Source organism: Brassica oleracea, chromosome C1 (assembly GCF_000695525.1).
Source record: "Brassica oleracea var. oleracea cultivar TO1000 chromosome C1, BOL, whole genome shotgun sequence".
Taxonomy (NCBI): domain Eukaryota; kingdom Viridiplantae; phylum Streptophyta; class Magnoliopsida; order Brassicales; family Brassicaceae; genus Brassica; species Brassica oleracea.
This window is the reverse complement of record NC_027748.1, coordinates 18,684,645-18,705,209: the sequence shown is the minus strand read 5'-3', so window position 1 is coordinate 18,705,209 and position 20,565 is coordinate 18,684,645. Positions and strand designations below refer to the sequence as shown.

At 45.9% G+C, this 20,565-nt stretch overlaps 3 protein-coding genes across 3 annotated transcripts; 1 reads left to right on the top strand and 2 right to left on the bottom strand.

Moving 5' to 3' along the window:
* Nucleotides 1-3,855: 3,855 nt before the first annotated feature.
* LOC106295675 (UDP-glycosyltransferase 72E1-like) lies at nt 3,856-5,525 on the bottom strand. The gene has a single exon (XM_013731648.1). It carries the CDS (start codon nt 5,487-5,489, stop codon nt 4,041-4,043), a length of 1,449 nt encoding a protein of 482 aa, XP_013587102.1. The 5' UTR covers nt 5,490-5,525; the 3' UTR covers nt 3,856-4,040.
* Nucleotides 5,526-8,662: 3,137 nt separating this feature from the next.
* LOC106334035 (uncharacterized protein At3g60930, chloroplastic-like) lies at nt 8,663-10,959 on the top strand. Its single transcript, XM_013772403.1, has 5 exons — nt 8,663-8,770; nt 8,821-9,565; nt 9,630-9,764; nt 9,847-10,730; nt 10,819-10,959. Exons 1-5 carry the CDS (start codon nt 8,663-8,665, stop codon nt 10,957-10,959), a joined length of 2,013 nt encoding a protein of 670 aa, XP_013627857.1.
* Nucleotides 10,960-18,358: 7,399 nt separating this feature from the next.
* LOC106334024 lies at nt 18,359-19,954 on the bottom strand. Its single transcript, XM_013772394.1, has one exon. It carries the CDS (start codon nt 19,952-19,954, stop codon nt 18,359-18,361), a length of 1,596 nt encoding a protein of 531 aa, XP_013627848.1.
* Nucleotides 19,955-20,565: the final 611 nt, after the last annotated feature.

Here is a 20,565-nt window from a genome sequence, read left to right as displayed (position 1 = left end):
TAGAAAGCTTCAAACTTGCAACTCAGCTGAAGAACACACAGTGCCAGACTTCAAGAACACACGAACTCAAAGCACAGCACCGGAATGAGAGTCCATGTTGAGGAACATGCGACAACAACATCCCATTCCAGGCGAGTCATCCGGCACACATAACGAGGCGGATGTTGCGAGGAGGAGTGAGGAATTCTATCAGGCGATGAACGACCCTTAGTTCTTTTTCTTCCGGTTGTTGTATTATAAATTCAAAACTTATATATATAAAATATTTTCGTATTGATTTTTATTTTAAATTATAATTTTATTAATAAATTAAATAATTTTAATTATTTTTTTAATTATATTTTTAAATTCTATAAAATAAAAAAATGAAGTAAATTCGTAGCTAAATTACCACTTATTTACGTGGAAAGTTTACGAGGAAATGACGAGGAAGGTTAAACGAGTATTTTACGAGGAAATACTTTCGAAGTATTTACGTGTATTTTATGAGGAAATACTTTCGAGATATTTACGTGTAATTTACGAGGAACACCTTTCGAGGTATTTATGAGGAAATATAGCGACCTCCTTACGTGGAATCATTACGTGGTTTTACGACAAAATGATGTACTTCGTCTTTACGACGAAATGTTTTCCTCGCTAAGTTACGACGAATTGGTGAGGAAATATGCGTTACAACGAACGAGTAATGACGAAACGTGTTTCCTCGCTAATTCCTTGTAAAGACTCTTTTACGACGAACTCACGAGGAATACCTCCGTCGTTAATCTCATGTTTTCTTGTAGTGAATTCTTTTCGGTAACTGCCTCTGAAACAGTGGCATTACCACGGGTGCCTAAGTAACGAAGACCTGATCCCCCTGTTCTATGAATCGGTTTTCTCAGACCTAGCCAGTCATCAAACCAGAAATATGTTGAAGAACCATCTCGTACCTCGACTCTAAGGAAAGATAATGCTTGTGGTATGAGCTTTAGAAGTTTACGCCAAGGCCATGATCCTCCACTCCCTGTGGTAATGACCCAAAATGAACCGTTTTTGCAGCAACTCTCTATTTACCCAAGCAACCCAAAGCGAACCCGAAAAGGAGAAGAATCACCATATAACTAATTTCGAAAGCTATAAACAATTATCATAAAAACATTATATTAATTAACAAAGTGTTCTGAAAAAGAAGACTATAGTTCGTTGACAAATGTATGAATATTATATTTATTTTTTCGTATAATTCATTTATGTAGGTTCCACAAATTTTGGTCCAATAGCAAAAGACATAATTAGCCTTAATGATATTTTATAACTTATTTTTAAGTTATAAGGAATATCTTGTAATATATCATATGATACTAAGGTTAAATTTAAAGTGTACTTTTCTATTATTCTCTTTTAATATAGAGGATAATCAAACCGATAATTAGTTATATGTATACCTTTTACAATCTCGCTTTTTTCCTTTTAAAACTAAATTTTATAATCAAGTTTATAATTAGTTTTTAGATGAGATGATCTATTCTTCGTTTTTCTTGGGAGAAATAAACAAACATGAATAACAAAATTTCAACAATTCCTGATCACACTAAAGCTGGAAAAATTGAATTCAACAGTCATAAACCATAATTAATAATTGCATGACCAATCATATCCAAAATTCACAATTCTAGGTGGTTCCATTCCATAGTGCGTAACCTTTTGTAGTAACTGAAATCTGCATCCACTTGTAACAAATTCTATCAAAAAACTATCACCAAAGTCAAAGTCAGTTTGTAATATATCAAACTGTGTATTCTTACAGGGTAGATAACCAGAAGTCATTAACTCAGCTAGAAAAAATTCATGGACATTGTGTTTGACTTTCTCAGTTTGAGTAACCAATAATGCTTTATGCATGATAATAAATTGATAAAATATATGTTAGAGGAGGGGTAAATATCTTATACTCTTTTCGTTTCAAAAATATGTATATTTTGAGTTTTCATATATATTAATAAAATATTTTTAAATGTAAATGTATTATTTTGTTTTTAACTATTCTCACTTTTTTTAGCCAATCTCAATAAACCTAATTAATTTATCATTGTGATTTACTAAAAATGCATTAAAAATATAAAAAATATATTTTAGGAAATTAAAACATAAATTGCGAGTAATATATTATGATACACGTCATTTCTTAAAATACGTGTTTGAAGTAACATTAATATATGTTTTGATTCAGTAAGAGACATATCTGCAGTTTAAATAGTCCCATGCATATCCCAAAACGATCAAAAGTAGAGGAACTGTCACGTCCGAACGACTCTGTTATTTGTCTTTTCTTAATCTCAGTTCCAATCAGATTGAAGTTTCATTAATTAACCAGACCAAAAAGATTCCTTAGAAAAGAACATTAATACCTAACCATTTAAAATGTTAGATGAACTACTCACCCCATTCTCTTTCCCCTGCCTTGTCTAAGCTCTGGTGGTCCGGGATCCATCATCGGCGTCTCTACCGCTGGAGGGAAGACGCGGTCGCAAGAGGAGTGGGTGTGGTGGGCCTGTCGTATGGTCAGTTGTGATCCGGTTCCCGGGAGACAGAGGCTTGCACAGATCTGTCGACGCCGATTTTATCTCCGAGGGGTGGAGGCTTCGACAGCTCCGCCGTCGTCGGTCAAGTTTCCGGGATGTGAAGGTATGTTCTTCCTTACGTCGCCGGCTGTGGTGGTCCGTTACTTTGGACTTTGGTTCCTTTATGTGTGTGAGCTGTTTGGCTCGCGGTTAAGTGAGTATAATTGGATCTTGGATCTCAATCGGATGAGGAATCATTGACATTGGTAGATTCTCTCCGAGTAGAAGAAGGAAAAGCTTCGATGATAGCTGTGCTTCTAATCGGGAGCTCTGCATGTTTTGAGTTCCGGCGAAGCTAAGGGCAAAAGTGTGGTGTTTCTCCGCCGCCTGTCCAAAGTGTTTGGTGGTGCAAAGTCGGAGATGATCTCACGTGGTCGATGAACTCTCCGGCGTGAAGACTTGGCTGCGGAGAACAACTACGGAGGTGTGGAGGCTCTGCAGGTTAGGAGCTCCGCCGAAAAATGGTGTCGGTGGCCGTCTCGATTCGGCGCGACTAGGGCGAACTGCCCGCGTTTGTGTATTGGGCCGGTTAGGCCGTGCTTTCCCTTTTGGCTTCGGCCTGTTCGTTGTAATTGCCCGGTTTGTATTATGGGTTTTTGTTTCAGTACGCTTGCACTTGGGCTTCGGTCATGAGCTTGGCCCGTTTCCTTTTTTAATAAAATTATGGACGGAAAAAAAAAAGAACTACTCACCCCATTAACTTAGAAGTGACTTTTACTATTTTACTACTAGCTTGATTATAGTAATATAATCACGTAAGAGCACTCCCATGATTTTTTTTCGAATATCTCAAATAAACAAATATTATTATTTCAATTAATGTAATTATAAAACTAAGTTTTAATTTAAAAAAAATATAAACAATACAAGAAATGAGTCTCATAAATTCTATGGACAATTTAAAGATTTTCATTTGAACTTCTTTCTCACTCTCTCTTTTTTTCACGAAACTTTCCAATGAAAATGTTCTTAGAAGTTTACCAAAGATTAGCCGACTGAAAATCTTAATATAACTAATGCAGTTACCATCTCATATTGGGTTTGGACACCATGTAACATGTTAACAACAGAGTTAAAGAAACCATTTTTAACGTTTCAGGTTTATTTGGGTAAAAATGAATCTACGTATCAGATTGACCGACCATACAACCTTTTTGTTGAAAACCGAAGACTTTGTTTGAACAAACACAAGTTTAAACTAAAAGAAGAACGGCAGATTTAGAGATGAAAGGTAAACACTTAACAATACAAATTCAACACATATTATTTATTTATACAATGTAAATACATTAGTGACTCTAACGCGATAAGCACCTGAACAAAACGTGATAGCATGTAGCATGAGGCATCTGGCAAGACAAGAAAACACAGCACAATATTCCAGAAACAGTAAACGATACGTAGTTGAAATGTGAATGTCCAATACGGTACGCATTTCTAGGCACCACGAGCATTTCTAGCTCGTTCCAAAAGACGGTCGCATTCGTTAGCCACTCTCGATAGCGACTCATGCGATGAACCACCATCGCAACTCACCGACTTCTCCGCCGTGTCCCTCAGCTTCTTCACTTTCTCTCTCATCTCACAACCTTCCTCCTCCACCATAATCCTTCTCACCAACGACTCGATCTCCACCCTCGAAACCACTTCCTCCGACATTAGCTTTCTAGACCGGATGGCGATTCCTAGCTCCTCGTTGAGCAACGTTGCATTCAGTTTTTGATCCGCAAAAAGCGGCCAGGCAATCATTGGAACGCCGCTAACTACGCTTTCAAGAATCGAGTTCCAACCACAGTGAGTAAAAAACCCACCGACGGCTTGGTGGGCTAGGATCTCGGCTTGTGGAACCCATGAAGAGACCACAAGGCCTCTCTCGTGAGTCCGGCTAAGAAACTCTTTTGGTAGATAGTCATGTACTTCCCCGCTATTAGTAGATAAATACTCGCTGCTAGCTGAACCGTCTACGGGGGCTCGGACCACCCAAACGAACCGTTGCTGGCTCAACTCGAGCCCCCAAGCCAGTTCCGTTAGCTGGTTACTTGAGAGAGAGCCGCCGCTTCCAAATGAGATGTAAAGCACGGACTCCTCAGGTTGCTTGTTTAACCAATCCAAAATCGGATGGTTAATTTTCAATGGATCAACCGGTCTGCATAAAGGACCAATTGGATAAACCGGTACACGAGCGATTCCACCCAAGAGCTTTGGGTCTTGAAGAGATTTCAAAGTTTTGGGCTCCATATCTTCCCATGTATTCACAATAAGACCATCAGCCGTTGGGAAAACTAAACCAAAAGGAACAAACTCCCGGTATATAAGGTCGGTTGGGTCAAGGAATGGTTCAAGAGTGTCCTCAAACCGAACCGGTTCACATCCAGGCATAGGCAAGGGTTTCTTCTTTATTATGTGCTCCTCTTCAACGTCTTTCTCCAGCGTTGGGAAATACATAGTCAACGCGAGAAAACGTGCGTTCGAAGCGATGAAGACATAAGTCAACATGTTGAACTCACCACCGAGCCGTAACGCGTCCAGACCGAACAAGTCTACGATCAAAGCCGTTGGTTTGTGCTGCATCTCCTCGATCTTAGACCGGAGGGTTGGTATGGTCTCACGCATCATGGTCAAAAGGTTGATCGCGATAAAGCCTGATGGGTTAACTAAACCGGAGATATCTGGAGTCGGGAGGCCGATGACGTCAATAAGTGTTGCATCGCAGCCAGGTGAGTTGAGAAATTGAGACTGAGCGGAGGCTGCGTCGGCTTCAAGGACGAAGATAGTGACTTGGAAGCCATGAGATCCGGCTAAGCGTTTTCCAAGCTCGATCACCGGGATGACATGGCCCATTCCTGGGCTAGCGAACATGATAGCATGTGGTCTTGTAATCTGCATAGTCTCTATCCATAAACGTTTGCTCCTTTTTGTTTGTTTGTGTTATGGGTTACTCTTGATAGTTGCAAATGAGTTTAATTTATAGAACCAAAAGTCTTCTTCCAACGTTTTGTAAATAGTATAATATAAGGTCTAATCTACCACCTTAATTGTCTTGCACTAACAAACAACATTTAATTAAATATCTAGGTGTAACTGTATCTCAGTAACCTGCATATATATAAGACAATTAAAGGAAAATAATTAACCATGTGAGCCGTCGCGAATGATCCATTTTGTGTTTAATGCATTGACCAAAGGATACAAAGATTATATATATATATATATACAGTATTTGCCAAAAAAAAAAAAAAAAAAATATATATATATATATATATATATATATACAGTACACACGTCTATTAATGTGTGTGTTAATGTACATATTTTGTATTGTATTACATAGGACATACCATTACCCTCGCACATATTTTCTCACTTTTCATTACGCAAGAACATACTTTGAGTTTGACACACTTTTGATCTTAAATTGACATTTATACGTTTTCACTAAATCATATATACATGTTAGAAGACTTGATTGTTGCCTCCTCATTTTAATCATTATCTTTTCTTTTTGTATTTCATTAATTGTAAAAACTAACAATAAATCTATTAAGTAGAGACAGTGACATGTTCTACTAATTTTTTCTTTTTTAATTTTTTTCTCTCATCCTTTTTTTGGCGTTGCAGGGAAATATCCCAATTTTTTCAAGGCAATCCATAAAAAAATCTAGACCAAAAGGAAGATATGTAACATTAGCCATCATTATATTTTGATATGTTGGCGTGAGTTTCTTCAAAGAAGGACCAGTAAACTTTTGCAATTGGTAGTACATATGGAAAATGGATACTTTACTAAAGTATTGGAGATAAAACTATATGCTCACTCTTGAACCCACATAGATGCTTCAAGCCACTTAACTGGTTTCGGTTCCGATTCGTTTGACTTCTAAGTTTCAAATAGTATCGAGTTTGAATCTTTCTTCTTGTCTAGTTACCGGCGAGTCTTCCTGACTTCAGTCTCTCCCCACAGATCCTCTACCCTTGCCCACATCACTATTCCTACTGACCACATAACCTTTAACCCTGACCACATAACTTCAGTCTCTCCCCACAGACCCTCTACCCATGCCCTGAGATTTAAGGAGCTGTAGGCAACTTATTAAAAATTTAGCTAAAAAGAATTTTTGGTAAATTTGGGACTCTAAAATTTTTTTACCGGCCCTGACCCCTGACCACAATTCTTTAGCCTCTAACCATAAAACCTCCGACCCTAACTACATGCACCAGACCCTTCAATCCTCAACAACCCTAGCCACAAAAGCCACCAAATCACTGGTCGCCTTAACACAACACCTCTAATCCTGCCCACATCACTACTTTTCCTGACCATGCATGTAACCTTTAACCATGACCACATACTTTCAGACTCTCCACACAAACCCTCTAACTCTAACCACAAATCCTCAGCCTCTAACCACAAAACTTCAGACCCTATTGACCACATGTTCTCAACCTAACCAACCACAAGTTCCATCCGCTACTTCCTTACGAACCACTGACCATTAACCACGCACCAATCCATACAATACGTTACTAACAGCTAACCACATGTTAAAAAAATACAAACACTTTCACTATGATAACCCACTGTAACTCCCAACAACTTATTAACCAGACTTCCTACCTTTAACCCTAACCATCAAATCAAAAATATTAACAATTAATCCAACGATTTTGTATGAAGCCCAAACCTACCAACTATTAATTACAACAATAAAGCCTAACTAATGACTTAAACAAAATCAAACTAACTTTTCATTTAGGCACGATTCTCCTTTCCATAGTGGGAGCATTTTCATCACAAATCAGCCATAACAATGACCTAAAATACACCTCATGGCCAAAGTATGTCAAAGTGTGAACGTAAAAGTCCAAAGTAGGCCAAAATGTAAATTTTATTTTTTTTGTAAAATTTGGACCTACCATTATGCATCTATATATATGTCATGTATGCATAAACTTTTTTTATACATCTCGTATGCAGCAGCTGTCATGAACTTAGGATTGAGAGGTTCACGAGATGGATGGAGCAAATACATCTCCGCGAACGTTAAGCGAGTAGCTACATATTGTGGTTCCTTTTGAAGAAAAGATTGAATCTCTCATGTTTGATCGAGAAACGGTGCTAAACGAGGGAACGTTCGGTTTTAAAGGTGGGTCAAGCAAAGACGTCTTATTGATGGTCGGAAATGCATTTCGTCGGTAACAAGGAAAGGAAATGGCGTAAAGGAAAGGGTGCCGGAGCTCGAAGAGCTTTACCATAAAGATACAACACACCACGTATGTGTGAATGATTTCGGATCCTCTTTACGTTGTCTCCCTCCTCTCTTTTATAGCCGACTTGGTGCTCTTCCGTGAACTAGCTCGCATCGCTTTTATGGGCTTTTAACTCGCTGGGCCGAGAAGCCCGCATCGCTTCGAGGAGCCGTTGAGCCGACTGTGTTTAGTCAATGCGCGACCGACTAAAAGTACTTTCATGTCGCGCCGAGAGATCGGCTCTCCAAGCCGCCGCTTCGAGCTGCTGCTACGCTTAGTATGGGCCGGCCGTCTGTTCTTCGGGCCTTGAGGGATGGTCAAATCCATCTTCTACAGTAAGTCTCCCCAGTTCATCGGCGAGTGACGTTCTGTCGAGCTCGATGAATTTGTAAAGTTAATGGTTTGGAAGGACAGATGGGCCGTCGCAAAAGTGCGTTGCTCGGTCGTCGTATTGCGAGACTTTTTCATGTATTCTCATGTTTTTAGGCGGTTTAATCGAGTCCCGGTCGAATCGGTTTTCGTTTGGTTAGGCCCGATTTTTAGTTCGACCATTGGTTCGGCTTGGGTTGGAACCGGTTATTGCGAGAATTCGAAACGGCGCGTCGATTTCTTCGGGCGGCTAGGCACTGTTTTGAGGCCCATGTAGGCCCATGTAGACCCAATGATGACGCCTAGGGGAAACGCCCCGCTCCTCCTCTATAAATACCTCTCCACTTCTCATTCTCTCCATTCTTCTCCGCGTTATCCAGGTACTTCTCTCTCTTCCTCCTTGCTTCTCTCTAGGTTGTTGTTGTTGTAGAATAGATAGCGGTATGTCGTCTGGTGGGAGGTTATCTCGTAAACAGAAAGGGAAAGAGGTTGCGACTGCATCTAGTCCCGGGAGAGATGCGAGCGGGGTTCCGCTCGAAGAGTTCGAACAAGTCCATCACGAAGCGATGATGGACACTAGAAATTTGGATCTGTCTCAAAGGTCTTGGTTTCCGAGTCAGCGCGCTCATACCGACAAGAAGTAGGAGGAACTCCAGCTGAGCCGCAGGTTTGCGAAAGAGACGGTTCGGGCGGTGCGAGAGACGGAGCTCCTCTTGTTAATTACGTACCGACATGCTACTACCCTGGAGAGATCTTCGAAGAACTTTCGGCTGTAGCTCCCGAGTTCATGCGCTCTCCGGATGTGAGTGGTCAGGCCTGGGAGAACGTTATCGAGATGCAGTCGACTCCTGACAGTGTGAAGAAACTTTTGAGGGAACGTCGCGGATTGGGGGTGACTTTCCTGATTCCTTCGAAAAGCCAGAGGCCTTGGTCGCCGCCGGTTGGGTTCCAGTGCGTCTATGAATCCTATTTTCAAGACGATACGAAGCTCTGGTTCCCGATCCCTCGACTGGTTACATCGTACGTGAGGCGCCGAGGCGCAGCGATCAGCCATTTCCTGAATGGCTCATGGCGTATCGCGGTTGCCTTGATGGTCATGGCTGCCGAGATCGATGTCTCTCTAAGTGTTTGCGCTTTCGAGGAGTTGACGTCCATCAGCTCGTTGGACGACGGCCTTTTGTTGATAAAGATGCGACCAAGCTATAACGTGATAGGGGGCACCCTAATAAGACATTTGACTGGCAGAGGTCTTATTTTTACGTCAAGTGCGACGATTCTGCCTTCAAGGATCCTCCGGACGAAGACTACCGTGTGTTGTGGAACACCTTACTTGGTAGAGTACCCTCGTTAACTCGCGTTGTTTCTTCGCATACTAACCGTTTTTATTCTCATTGTTTTTTTTCTTTGCAGCTGATCATCCGACTTGTCGCGAGTATCCAGAGGAATTCCTGTCGAGCGCCCGTGCCGTCGCGAGACTCGATCAAGAGCATTGGGGGAACATTTCTTGGGAGAGGGTTCGTCGTTGCATTGATCGCTGTTCCAGGAGTAATTCTGCTCTTTTCCTTGTTCTGCTGCGACTCTATGCTTCCACTTTCGTGACTAAGCCTTTTGTTCATGTTTTTCGCAGAGGATTGGAATTCAAGTTACCTTCCCACGGCTAACAAGGTTAAGAGACGGATCTCGCTGTTCACCAAAGAAGAACATAAGAGGATCAACGAAGCGAGGAAAATGAGGGGCCTTCCTGATCTAAGTGCCATGATGGCGACCCAGCTTGGTCTGCCGAGTGCTGAGCCGTCGGTACCCTTTAACGAGATGGTGGTTACCGACACAACCGACGCAAATCTTCAGCGTCAAGCCTCTTCACCCAGCGCCACCGCCGCTGCTTCTAAGAAGAAGAATAGCAAGAAGAGATCTCGCGACGATCCCTCCGTTGGTGAGGATCTCGAGACTCTTCCAGAGGAAACTGATCACACTGAGGCCACCGAGCCGCCCACGAAGAAGAGAAAGAAGAAGAAGCAGTCGAACACTCAGCAATCTCTAGAGGAGAACGTTGCGACCCGAGGTGCTGGAGTTGCCGGTTCGTCTGCTCGGGCTGGCTCGACTGTCGGGCCAACTCCTAACTTGGCTTTAACAGACAAACCCGGGAATGTTTCGCCCGAGGTTCCGCTTCAGAAGAAGAGATCGAAGCAAGCGAGCGAGCAGGGAACGACCAGTAGCCAGGTTCCTTCTGCTTCTGCTCCAAGTGTTGCCAGAGCTTCTGCTCCATCGGTCCCCGGGGCGTCGGCTCCCGGTACGTCGACTGGTGGTGCTCCGGTCGTCAGGAAGACTCTGAGGGTTGAGTTTCCCGACCGCGTCTTGTTTGAATACGATGGACCGACTCCCCTCATCTATGCTCCGAACAGATGCGCGGAACTGGTCAGTCAGATCAAATGCAGCCCGAAGCCTCTTCCACCGGTTGCTGACTTGATCTTCCAGGACGAGTACGTTGATGCTGCTCGTACCAAGTTGCTGGTAAGACTTTCCTTCGTCTCCATCGTCTTTTCCATTTGCATTGTATTTATTTTATTTGCTTAAGTGTTTTGGCTTCCGTACTTCGCAGTGCGACGGAGTCTCGAACTTCGTCATCGAGAAATACGACACAATGCTGAAGGAAGCGCTTTCAGAGTCGGAGAAGCTGAAGAGGACGGTGGCGGCCAAAGGTAGGCTTCTTCGCCGAAAGAGGGCGGAATGGCAAGAATAGTATGATAAAATGGCCGAAAAACGGGATCGAGCAGTTGCTCGGAGAAAGGCTCAGAAGGAGCGAGCTGATGCAGCTGAGGCGAAGCTTTTCATCGGTCGCTCTACCATCGAAGATTTGGAGCTGCGAAAGGCCAATCTCATGGAGGAAATGGGAGTTAAGGCCGCAGAGCATAAGAAAGACTTAGGTCGACTCAGGTACTCGCGTATCTATGAGGTTACAAAGGAGAGGGTGAGGGTTGAGACCGAGATGATCGCGAAATCCAACAAGCACTTCGGAAATCAGCGCGACTGGTGGGCTCGTTGCTGTTGCAGAGTCAGGCATTCGGAACTAAGAACACCTTGAAGCTTTGAAGGCTAGCGGTCGTGACGTCCCTCAGGAGACCATTGACATGTTTGCTGCCCAAGAAAAGCAGTTCGAGAAGGAAGCTGCAAAACTAAACCCTGGCGAGATCCCCGAGGACAACTTGGCCCTGTCTCCACTTAAGCTCGACTCACAGTTTGTCGATATGCGAGCCTTCACAGGTCTCGACCCGCACGGAACCAATGCACACCTGGTCGATCCGAGGATCGGTGCTGCTCTCCAAAGTCCCGCTAATTGTCTCGAGGCTTCGATCTCTCCTTCTCGTTCACGGTACCCCAGGAAGCAACGTGCCGGCTCCCGTCGTTCAAACTGTCGATGAGGGGGCAATCTCGTCACAAGACCAGGCTCGAACCGCTGTCTTTGAGATCTCTTATTCCTCGGTTGCTGACCAAGAGGATGTCCAGGATGGGGAATCGAACAAGGATGAGGACGACAGAGAGGTCGACAAGGGCCAAGGTGAAGAGGTAGATGACCCCCAGGTCAACCCTCCTAAGGATTTACTCGAGGTTCGCGAGGGCGAGACGACTCCTCATATTGAGAACGAAGGCGCAGATTATTCGATGAACGCGGACCCCTCAGGACCATCTGTCGGTGATGAAGACGCTGCGCGGGATCTGGCCAAAGATGCAGAAGAATGACTTCGTCGTCCCTTTCGAACTTAAACTCAATTTCTTTTTCTTTTTTTTTGACTTGACCCGGAGAGGTCGTTTGTTGTTTGCTTGGGACTCCATCTATCCTTTCCTCGAAGAAGACTTTATGAACTCTACTTTATCTGACTTTCTTAAATTTTAAATACTCAATAAACCGTAGCATTGTCATTTGAGTTTTCGAAGGATTATAAGAGAGTCTAGACTTTGTATCGAGTCTAAGGAGCTTCGTAAATACTGATCGCGAAGACGAATATTTAGAGCATGTGATCAACGCTGCATCGAGACAATGATATCGTTGTTTCTGACGTTGCCTCGCGTAGATCACAAATTCAGTGGGATTGCAATAGTTTATCGCCGAGCCATCAGTCGTTAAGTGCTTTCGCTCGTTTGGCTCAGCTGTCTGTGCGCTGACTAGGCGCGGGCCAAAGGCGGGCAACTTGGGACTAGGAAAAGTTTTTTAAATGGCAACGGTTCCAGATCCGATTTCAAAGTAATATCTAAGCATTCGGTCGGCCAAACCTTACTTAGTAAATCAAGAAATGGATAGGAGTCATCATTTCGAACATATCAGCCAATGCTGTGATACGACCAAGTCCCCACGATCACATGTCTGATCAGGACATACTCGATGGTGGGGTGCGAGTGCCGGTACGTTCGATCGAGAGGCCGGGGCGGGCTCGTGTGGGCATCGCATGAGCGGTGTGGACTTCTCAAGGGAGGAGTTTTTTTTTTTTGTTACAGCTGGACCCGTTAAGGCTGCCTACGTATCTCCTTTGTGGAGGATCAAGTCATTCGTAGTTCTTTATTTTTCGAGCAAAAGTGGCTGGAAAAGAGCATTTACTCCGTTTTTTTTTTTTAGCAACGAGGGAACGGGACTGTTAGCTGTTCATTCGCTTTTGGTGCTTGTTTAGTTGTGGAAACGTCGAAGGTGCTTCGAGTTCCAAGCTCATGGCACTGCTTCGCCGGTTGAGGTTTCGAGATGGTAGACCCCAGATTTGACTATCTCGGTGATCTTGTAAGGTCCCTCCCAATTGGCTCCGAGTTTGCCAGCTTTCCATTCCTTGGTATTATCGAACACTTCCGCTGAACGAGGTTTCCTAGTTCGAGAGGCCGAGGCTTAACCTTCTTGTTATAGTAGCTCTCGATCTGATGCTGATAGTTCTGAATGCGAAGTAGTGCTTGGTCGCGTTTTTCCTCGATGTCGTCTAGGGCGTCGAGGAGCATATCGTGGTTAAGTTCGACATTCTGCGACATTTTGGAATGGCGCAAGCTCGTTATGTTTACTTCGGCGGGTGCCAGTGCTTCGACTCCGTAGGCCATCAAGAAAGGGGTAGCCTTCGTTGCTCCACGCGGGGTTGTTCTATGGGACCATAGGACTCCGTCTAGTTCATCATCCCAGCAATCCTTCTTCAAGTCGAGTCGCTTCTTGAGGCCGTCGACGATTGTTTTGTTAGTTGACTCGGCTTGACCGTTGCTCTGCGGGTTTCTCGGTGTTGACATGTTTAGACGGATTCTCCACCTGTCACAGAACTCTCTGAAGTTATGCGAGATAAACTGTGACCCGTTGTCGGTGATTATCTCGTAGGGAAGCCCGTGCCTGCAGATGATGTTTTTCCAGACGAACTTCTATACCTCCTTATCCGTGATGTTGGCGTAGGCTTCTGCTTCTACCCACTTTGTGAAGTAATCCGTGAGGACCAAGATGAATCTCTTCTGTCGAGAGCTCGGCATTGGTCCAATAATATCCATTCCCATCGCATGAACGGGTATGGTGCAGTCAAGGTATGGAGCAACTCCGTCGGACTGTGGATGGTTGAAGCGTGTCGCTGGCACTTGTCACATTTTTGGACGTAGGATTCACAATCTGCGTTCATGGTCGGCCAGTAGAAACCGAGATTCTTCACTTTCAATGCGAGAGCTCGCCCTCCTGAATGATTGCCTGTCGCTCCTTCGTGCGTTTCGGCCATGACGAGTCTTGTTTCGTCGCCGGAAATTCATTTAAGGAGTACCTTTGTCGCAGTCCATCGATGGAGGTCTCTGTCCATGACGACGTAATGTGCGCTGCGTCGCTTGAATCGTCTAGCCTCCAAGTTCTCGGTAGGCAATTTGCCATCAGGTAAATAAGCGATGAGCTCCTTTCGCCAATCGCTGAGCTGACTTTCCGCTGCGTAAGGTTCTGCGTCGTTGATATGCATTGCGTCGGTGACGGATGCTGCGATGGCCAACTGCTCGGTTATTTGGCTGATGCTTGGTTTCTCAATCTTGTGTATTGGGATCGTTCTCTTTACTTGGTCGGGCAGTTTGCTTCCAAGAGCTGCAAGGGCATCCACGCATATGTTTTCTCCGCGAGGAACCTTCGTGATTTCGAAGAACTCGAAATCCCGTGTGAGATCCTAGACGAGTTTTAGGTAAGCATCCATCCTATCATTCCTGACGTCGTAGTCGCAAAGATATTGGCTTACCACGAGTTGGGAATCGCAATATGCGCTGACTCGCTTAGCTTTGACTACTTTAGTGAGACGGAGCCCCGCAATGAGAGACTCGTATTCGGCTTCGTTGTTTGATGCTGCGAAGCCAAAGCTGAACGATTGTCGAATTAGCTCGCTTGTGGGAGACTGTAGTTGTACACCTGCCCCCGAACCTTTGTTCGTAGATGAACCATGTACGTGCAATATCCAATTCTTGCGCATTGGTCCAATAATATCCATTCCCATCGCATGAACGGGTATGGTGCAGTCAAGGTATGGAGCAACTCCGTCGGACTGTGGATGGTTGAAGCGTGTCGCTGGCACTTGTCACATTTTTGGACGTAGGATACACAATCTGCGTTCATGGTCGGCCAGTAGAAACCGAGATTCTTCACTTTCAATGCGAGAGCTCGCCCTCCTGAATGATTGCCTGTCGCTCCTTCGTGCGTTTCGGCCATGACGAGTCTTGTTTCGTCGCCGGAAATTCATTTAAGGAGTACCTTTGTCGCAGTCCATCGATGGAGGTCTCTGTCCATGACGACGTAATGTGCGCTGCGTCGCTTGAATCGTCTAGCCTCCAAGTTCTCGGTAGGCAATTTGCCATCAGGTAAATAAGCGATGAGCTCCTTTCGCCAATCGCTGAGCTGACTTTCCGCTGCGTAAGGTTCTGCGTCGTTGATATGCATTGCGTCGGTGACGGATGCTGCGATGGCCAACTGCTCGGTTATTTGGCTGATGCTTGGTTTCTCAATCTTGTGTATTGGGATCGTTCTCTTTACTTGGTCGGGCAGTTTGCTTCCAAGAGCTGCAAGGGCATCCACGCATATGTTTTCTCCGCGAGGAACCTTCGTGATTTCGAAGAACTCGAAATCCCGTGTGAGATCCTAGACGAGTTTTAGGTAAGCATCCATCCTATCATTCCTGACGTCGTAGTCGCAAAGATATTGGCTTACCACGAGTTGGGAATCGCAATATGCGCTGACTCGCTTAGCTTTGACTACTTTAGTGAGACGGAGCCCCGCAATGAGAGACTCGTATTCGGCTTCGTTGTTTGATGCTGCGAAGCCAAAGCTGAACGATTGTCGAATTAGCTCGCTTGTGGGAGACTGTAGTTGTACACCTGCCCCCGAACCTTTGTTCGTAGATGAACCATGTACGTGCAATATCCAATTCTTGCTTGGTAAGATTAGGTCTTGTTCGAGTTCTGGCGTTAACTCGATCAGGAAGTCAACGAGAACCTGCGACTTAGCTGCAGTGCGGTTCTTGTATACAATGTCGTGCTCGCTGAGTTCCATAGCCCACTTGGTCAATCTTCCTGACTGGTTTGTGTTTTGCATCACCGTTCTGAGGGGCTGGTTGGAGAGTATTTTGATCGTATGTGATTGAAAGTAAGGCCTGAGTTTTCTCGCCGAGGTGACGACGGCGAGAGCCAGCTTCTCCAAGATTGGGTACCGTATTTCCGGTTCGGTCATGCGTTTTCTGATGTAGAAAATGGGCTTTTGCTCGCTTCGATCTTCGCGTATGAGAACGCTACTGACCGCCGAGGAAGTGACGGCGATATATAAGGATAGTGTATCACCGGCCTCGGGCTTTGACAGAACCAGAGGCGTCGTGAGATAGTGCTTCAGGTGATTGAACGCTTTTTCGCATTTTTCGTCCCAGATGAATCTTTTATTTCCGCGCAAGAGTTCATAGAAAGGGAGGCACTTATCAGTAGATCGCGAGATGAATCTGTTGAGGGCCGCAATTCTCCCTGTTAAGCGTTGGACTTCTCGGCTGTTCCTTGGGCTCGGGATGTCGAGGATTGCCGTTATTTGCTTGGGGTTCGCTTCGATGCCTCGCTGGGTGACAATGTAGCCCAGGAATTCGCCTGAGGTGACTCCAAAGGTGCTCTTCGCCGGGTTGAGTTTCATCCCAAACTCGTTCAACGTTTTGAAGCAGTCTCGCAAATGGTCGAGGTGGTTTTCAGCGTTGAGTAACTTGACCAGCATGTCGTCGATGTAAACCTCCATAGTGTCGCCAAGTTTATCCGCGAACATTCGATTGACCAAACGCTGGTAGGTCGCGCCTGCGTTCTTCAAGCCGAAGGGCATGACTTTATAGCAATATGTCCCCCTGTCCGTTATGAAGGCCATTTTTTCGCGGTCATCCGGATGCATTAGGATTTGATTGTACCCTGAGAAGGTGTCCATGAATGTTAAGAGTTCGTTACCGGCTGTCGACTCTACCAAACGATCCATGTGAGGGAGGGGTAGCTGTCTTTGGGACAAGCTTTGTTTAGATCAGTGAAGTCGACACAGATGCGCCACTTCCCATTTTTCTTCTTCATTACAACTGGATTGGCCAACCATTCTGGATACCGGACCTCGGCGATGAATCCTGCATCAAGCAATCTGTCGACTTCTTCATTCACAGCTTTAGACCGCTCAGGTCCGAGCTTCCGTCTTTTCTGCCGAATAGGTTTGAACGTAGGGTCAACGTTCAACTCGTGGGACGCTACGGCGGGGTCTATTCCCTTCATATCTGAAGTTGTCCATGCGAAAGTCGAAGCGTTGTCGCGAGTATCCAGAGGAATTCCTGTCGAGCGCCCGTGCCGTCGCGAGACTCGATCAAGAGTGGGACGCTACGGCGGGGTCTATTCCCTTCATATCTGAAGTTGTCCATGCGAAAGTCGAAGCGTTTGCTTTGAGGAAGGAGATGACCTGTGATTGCATCTCGTCGAAGAGGAAGGCTCCAATGCGTATGACTTTCGTCGGGTCGGCTTCATCAATGTGGACTTCCCGGTTTTCTTCTTTCTGGGGATACTTCTTATGAATTGGTTTGGCGACTGAGTTGATGAGAGAAACTGACTGTTGTAACTTGACTGCGGCGATAAGCAGCTCTCTCGCAGCCCGTTGGTCTCCACGGATCGTCTATGTTGTTCCGTCTTTTTCGGGAAACTTAACACACTGGTGATAAGTAGAGGGAATGGCTTTCATGGAGTGTAACCAAGGGGTGCCGAGGATAGCGTTGTAAGGCGCATTATCCCGGATAACAGAGAACTTAACGGTTCAGGTTACGTCCCCTGCGTAAACCGGGAGACGTATTGTCCCAATCATTTTTTCCGAGGAACCGTTGAACCCGGTAAGAGTGCGTGAAGAGGGCTTCATGCCGCGTAAGTCGATTCCCATCTTGTCGAGCGTATCCCTAAAGATAAGGTTGACCAAGCTGCCAGTGTCAACGAGGACCTTTGTGACCTGGCATTCGCCAATCCCAATATCAACGAGGAGTGGGTCATTATGCGGCATGCTGATGCCGAGAGTGTCAGCCTCTGAGAAAGAGATCTGATGGTCATCCTCGACTTGTGAAGGCCATTTTTGCGCTGTGACGGCTTATCGTCGGTAATCCTTTACGGCACGTACCGAGTCTCCGCAGGGAGGTGAGCCGCCCATTATCACGTTGAGAGGGGGGGCATGTGTAGTCTTCATCAACTCCAGTTGTACCCGTAGGTCGCTCGGACATCATTTTGCCTTCTCGAGACAGCGTCGTAAGTCACGTCTTTTTGACTGACTGAGCTTGACCCGTAGGTCTTCGGCTCTAGAATTGATCTGCTCGCGTAAATCTGTGATTTGAGGTTGGGGGCTCGGAGCAACTACGGTGTGGGCAACCTTTCTCGCTTTGGATTCATTGAGGGTCGTCCTGAGATCCGTCTTGCTTACTGATACCATTGCGGCTTTTCGCTTTAGCAAGACGCGTAGATCCTCAGAATCTATTTTTCTCCCTAATTTGTCGCGCAAATCGGGTGCTATCGGCGGGATTTCTTCATCCGATAAATCGTCAGGTCGAGAGAGAATTACTTCCACTCGTCGTCGGTTCTTCGGTCGTTCCTCATCGGTTGACTCGTCCTCGGGATTGACGTTGTTCACTGGGGCTCTCTCGGGGCTAGCTTTCATCCGATAAATCGTCAGGTCGAGAGAGAATTACTTCCACTCGTCGTCGGTTCTTCGGTCGTTCCTCATCGGTTGACTCGTCCTCGGGATTGACGTTGTTCACTGGGGCTCTCTCGGGGCTAGCTCGTTCTTCGTTTTGAGGAGCCCTGGCTTGGGACTTCTGAGTTTTCTTCTCTTTGTTTTTGCTCCAGCTTTTATTATTTTTCGGCTTCCGCGGGGGAGATTCTATCTCGATTTTGCCACTGGCTATCGACTCAAGGAAATGTCCATAAAGAACCTTGCAATCCTTCGTGTCGTGGGACTTGACCTTGTGATACGAGCACCACTTGTCAGGCTCGACAGCGTTTGAACTTGTTGGTTCGGAGGAACTGGATGTCTTCTGCGCGGTGTCTCTATCCCAATGATTCCATCCCTTCTCTCGCACGACAACTGTGGAGCCTGAGGGCTCTTCTTCGTCCAATACGTTCATGTAACCCCTCTCTTGGTTGGGTTTCCCGCCTACAGAATGCTGGCGAGACTCCTGACGAGTGTCGTTAGTGCGGGCGGGCATTTGTTTTACCGTCGCTTCTTTCTCTGCCTTCGCCCTGGTGTCTTCTTTCATACGGATGAAGATGTTGGATCGGGTGATAGCATCTGGTACGGATCTCGTCGGATGCCGGTAGAGGTCAGCTCGGAACGGTGATTTAATATGGAGGGTGTTCATCAACGATTTCACGGCTATGTGGTCTGGTACGTCGACCATCGAGACGACAAATTTAAACTTCTCCATGAAATCCCTCAGGCTTTTCCCGTTAGCGTGGTTGAGATTCCAGAGATCCATGGCGGTGGCTTCCTGACGAGTAAACATGATATAATTCTTGAGGAAAGCCGTCGAGAGGTCGTGAAAGCTGCTGACGGAGTTCTCTTGGAGGCCGGTGAACCAGTTGAGAGAAACTCCTTCTAGGGTATCGACGAAAAGCTGACAAAATTTGGCGTCTTTTTCTTCGTCAGAGAGGTTCGTGCGTCGCACTGCAATGTTGAAGGACGTGACATGGGCAGGAGGGTCGGAAACACCGTCGAAGGTCGGAAGACGGAGCTTTTCCATCTTTCGGAGTCGAACCTTCGTTATTTTCTCGGTGAACGGCGTCCGGAGAGATTCTGCGAGGACACGCTCGATTTGTGGAGCTGACGTCGTTACGTTGTGAATCTTGGAGTTTATATCGAGCACTGATTGCTTTAACGCGGCGAGTTCGTTTATGGTCTGTGCGTCAAGACCTCCAAGGGTTTGAGCCGTATCGCCGTCGTTGACATCTTGATCTTCAGCGTGCGCCGGTATCGCGCCGGTCGCTCTATCTGTATTAAACAGATGTCTTCGGTACTGCGCCGTCGAAGCTTCCACGTTCGCAGCGAGAGGGGATAAGATTTTTGCGAGCGCCGCGATTTGGTCGGTCGCCGCCTTCTGGGCTGTGTCCTGCTGTGCAAGGCGCGCCATGATAGTTTCTATGGATGTGGGTGGTAGCGGCGCCGGAGTCGCAGGAAAGGACACAGGCGTCGTTTCGGGAGCTTCACACTCTTCTCCAGAGAAAGAGCCATCATTGCTCGTCGCCATCTTGTTGACGTTACTTTGCTTGAGGTCCCACGGTGGGCGCCAACTGTTTGATCGGGAAACGGTACTAAACGAGGGAACGTTCGGTTTTAAAGGTGGGTCAAGCAAAGACGTCTTGTTGATGGTCGGAAAAGTGTTTCGTCGGTTATAAGGAAAGAAAATGGCGTAAAGGAAAGGGTGCCCGAGCTCGAAGAGCTTTACCGGAATGATATAACACGGCGAGATAATAAAGGGAAAACCCTAATCTAGCCGCCAAGTATGTGTGAATGATTTCGGATCCTCTTTACGTTGTCTCCCTCCTCTCTTTTATAGCCGACTTGGTGCTCTTCCGTGACCTAGCTCACGTCGCTTTTATGGCCTTTTAACTCGCTGGGCCGAGAAGCCCGCATCGCTTCGAGGAACCGTTGAGCCGACTGTGTTTTGTCGATGCGCGACCGACTAAAAGTACTTTCATGTCGCGCCGAGAGATCGGCGCTCCGAGCCGCCGCTTCGAGCTGCTGCTACGCTTAGTATGGGCCGGGCCGTCTGTTCTTCGGGCTTTGAGGGATGGTCGAATCCATCCTCTACATCTCAGTTGCTTGTTCATTACTAGATTAGCTTAATTTTTGACGGAG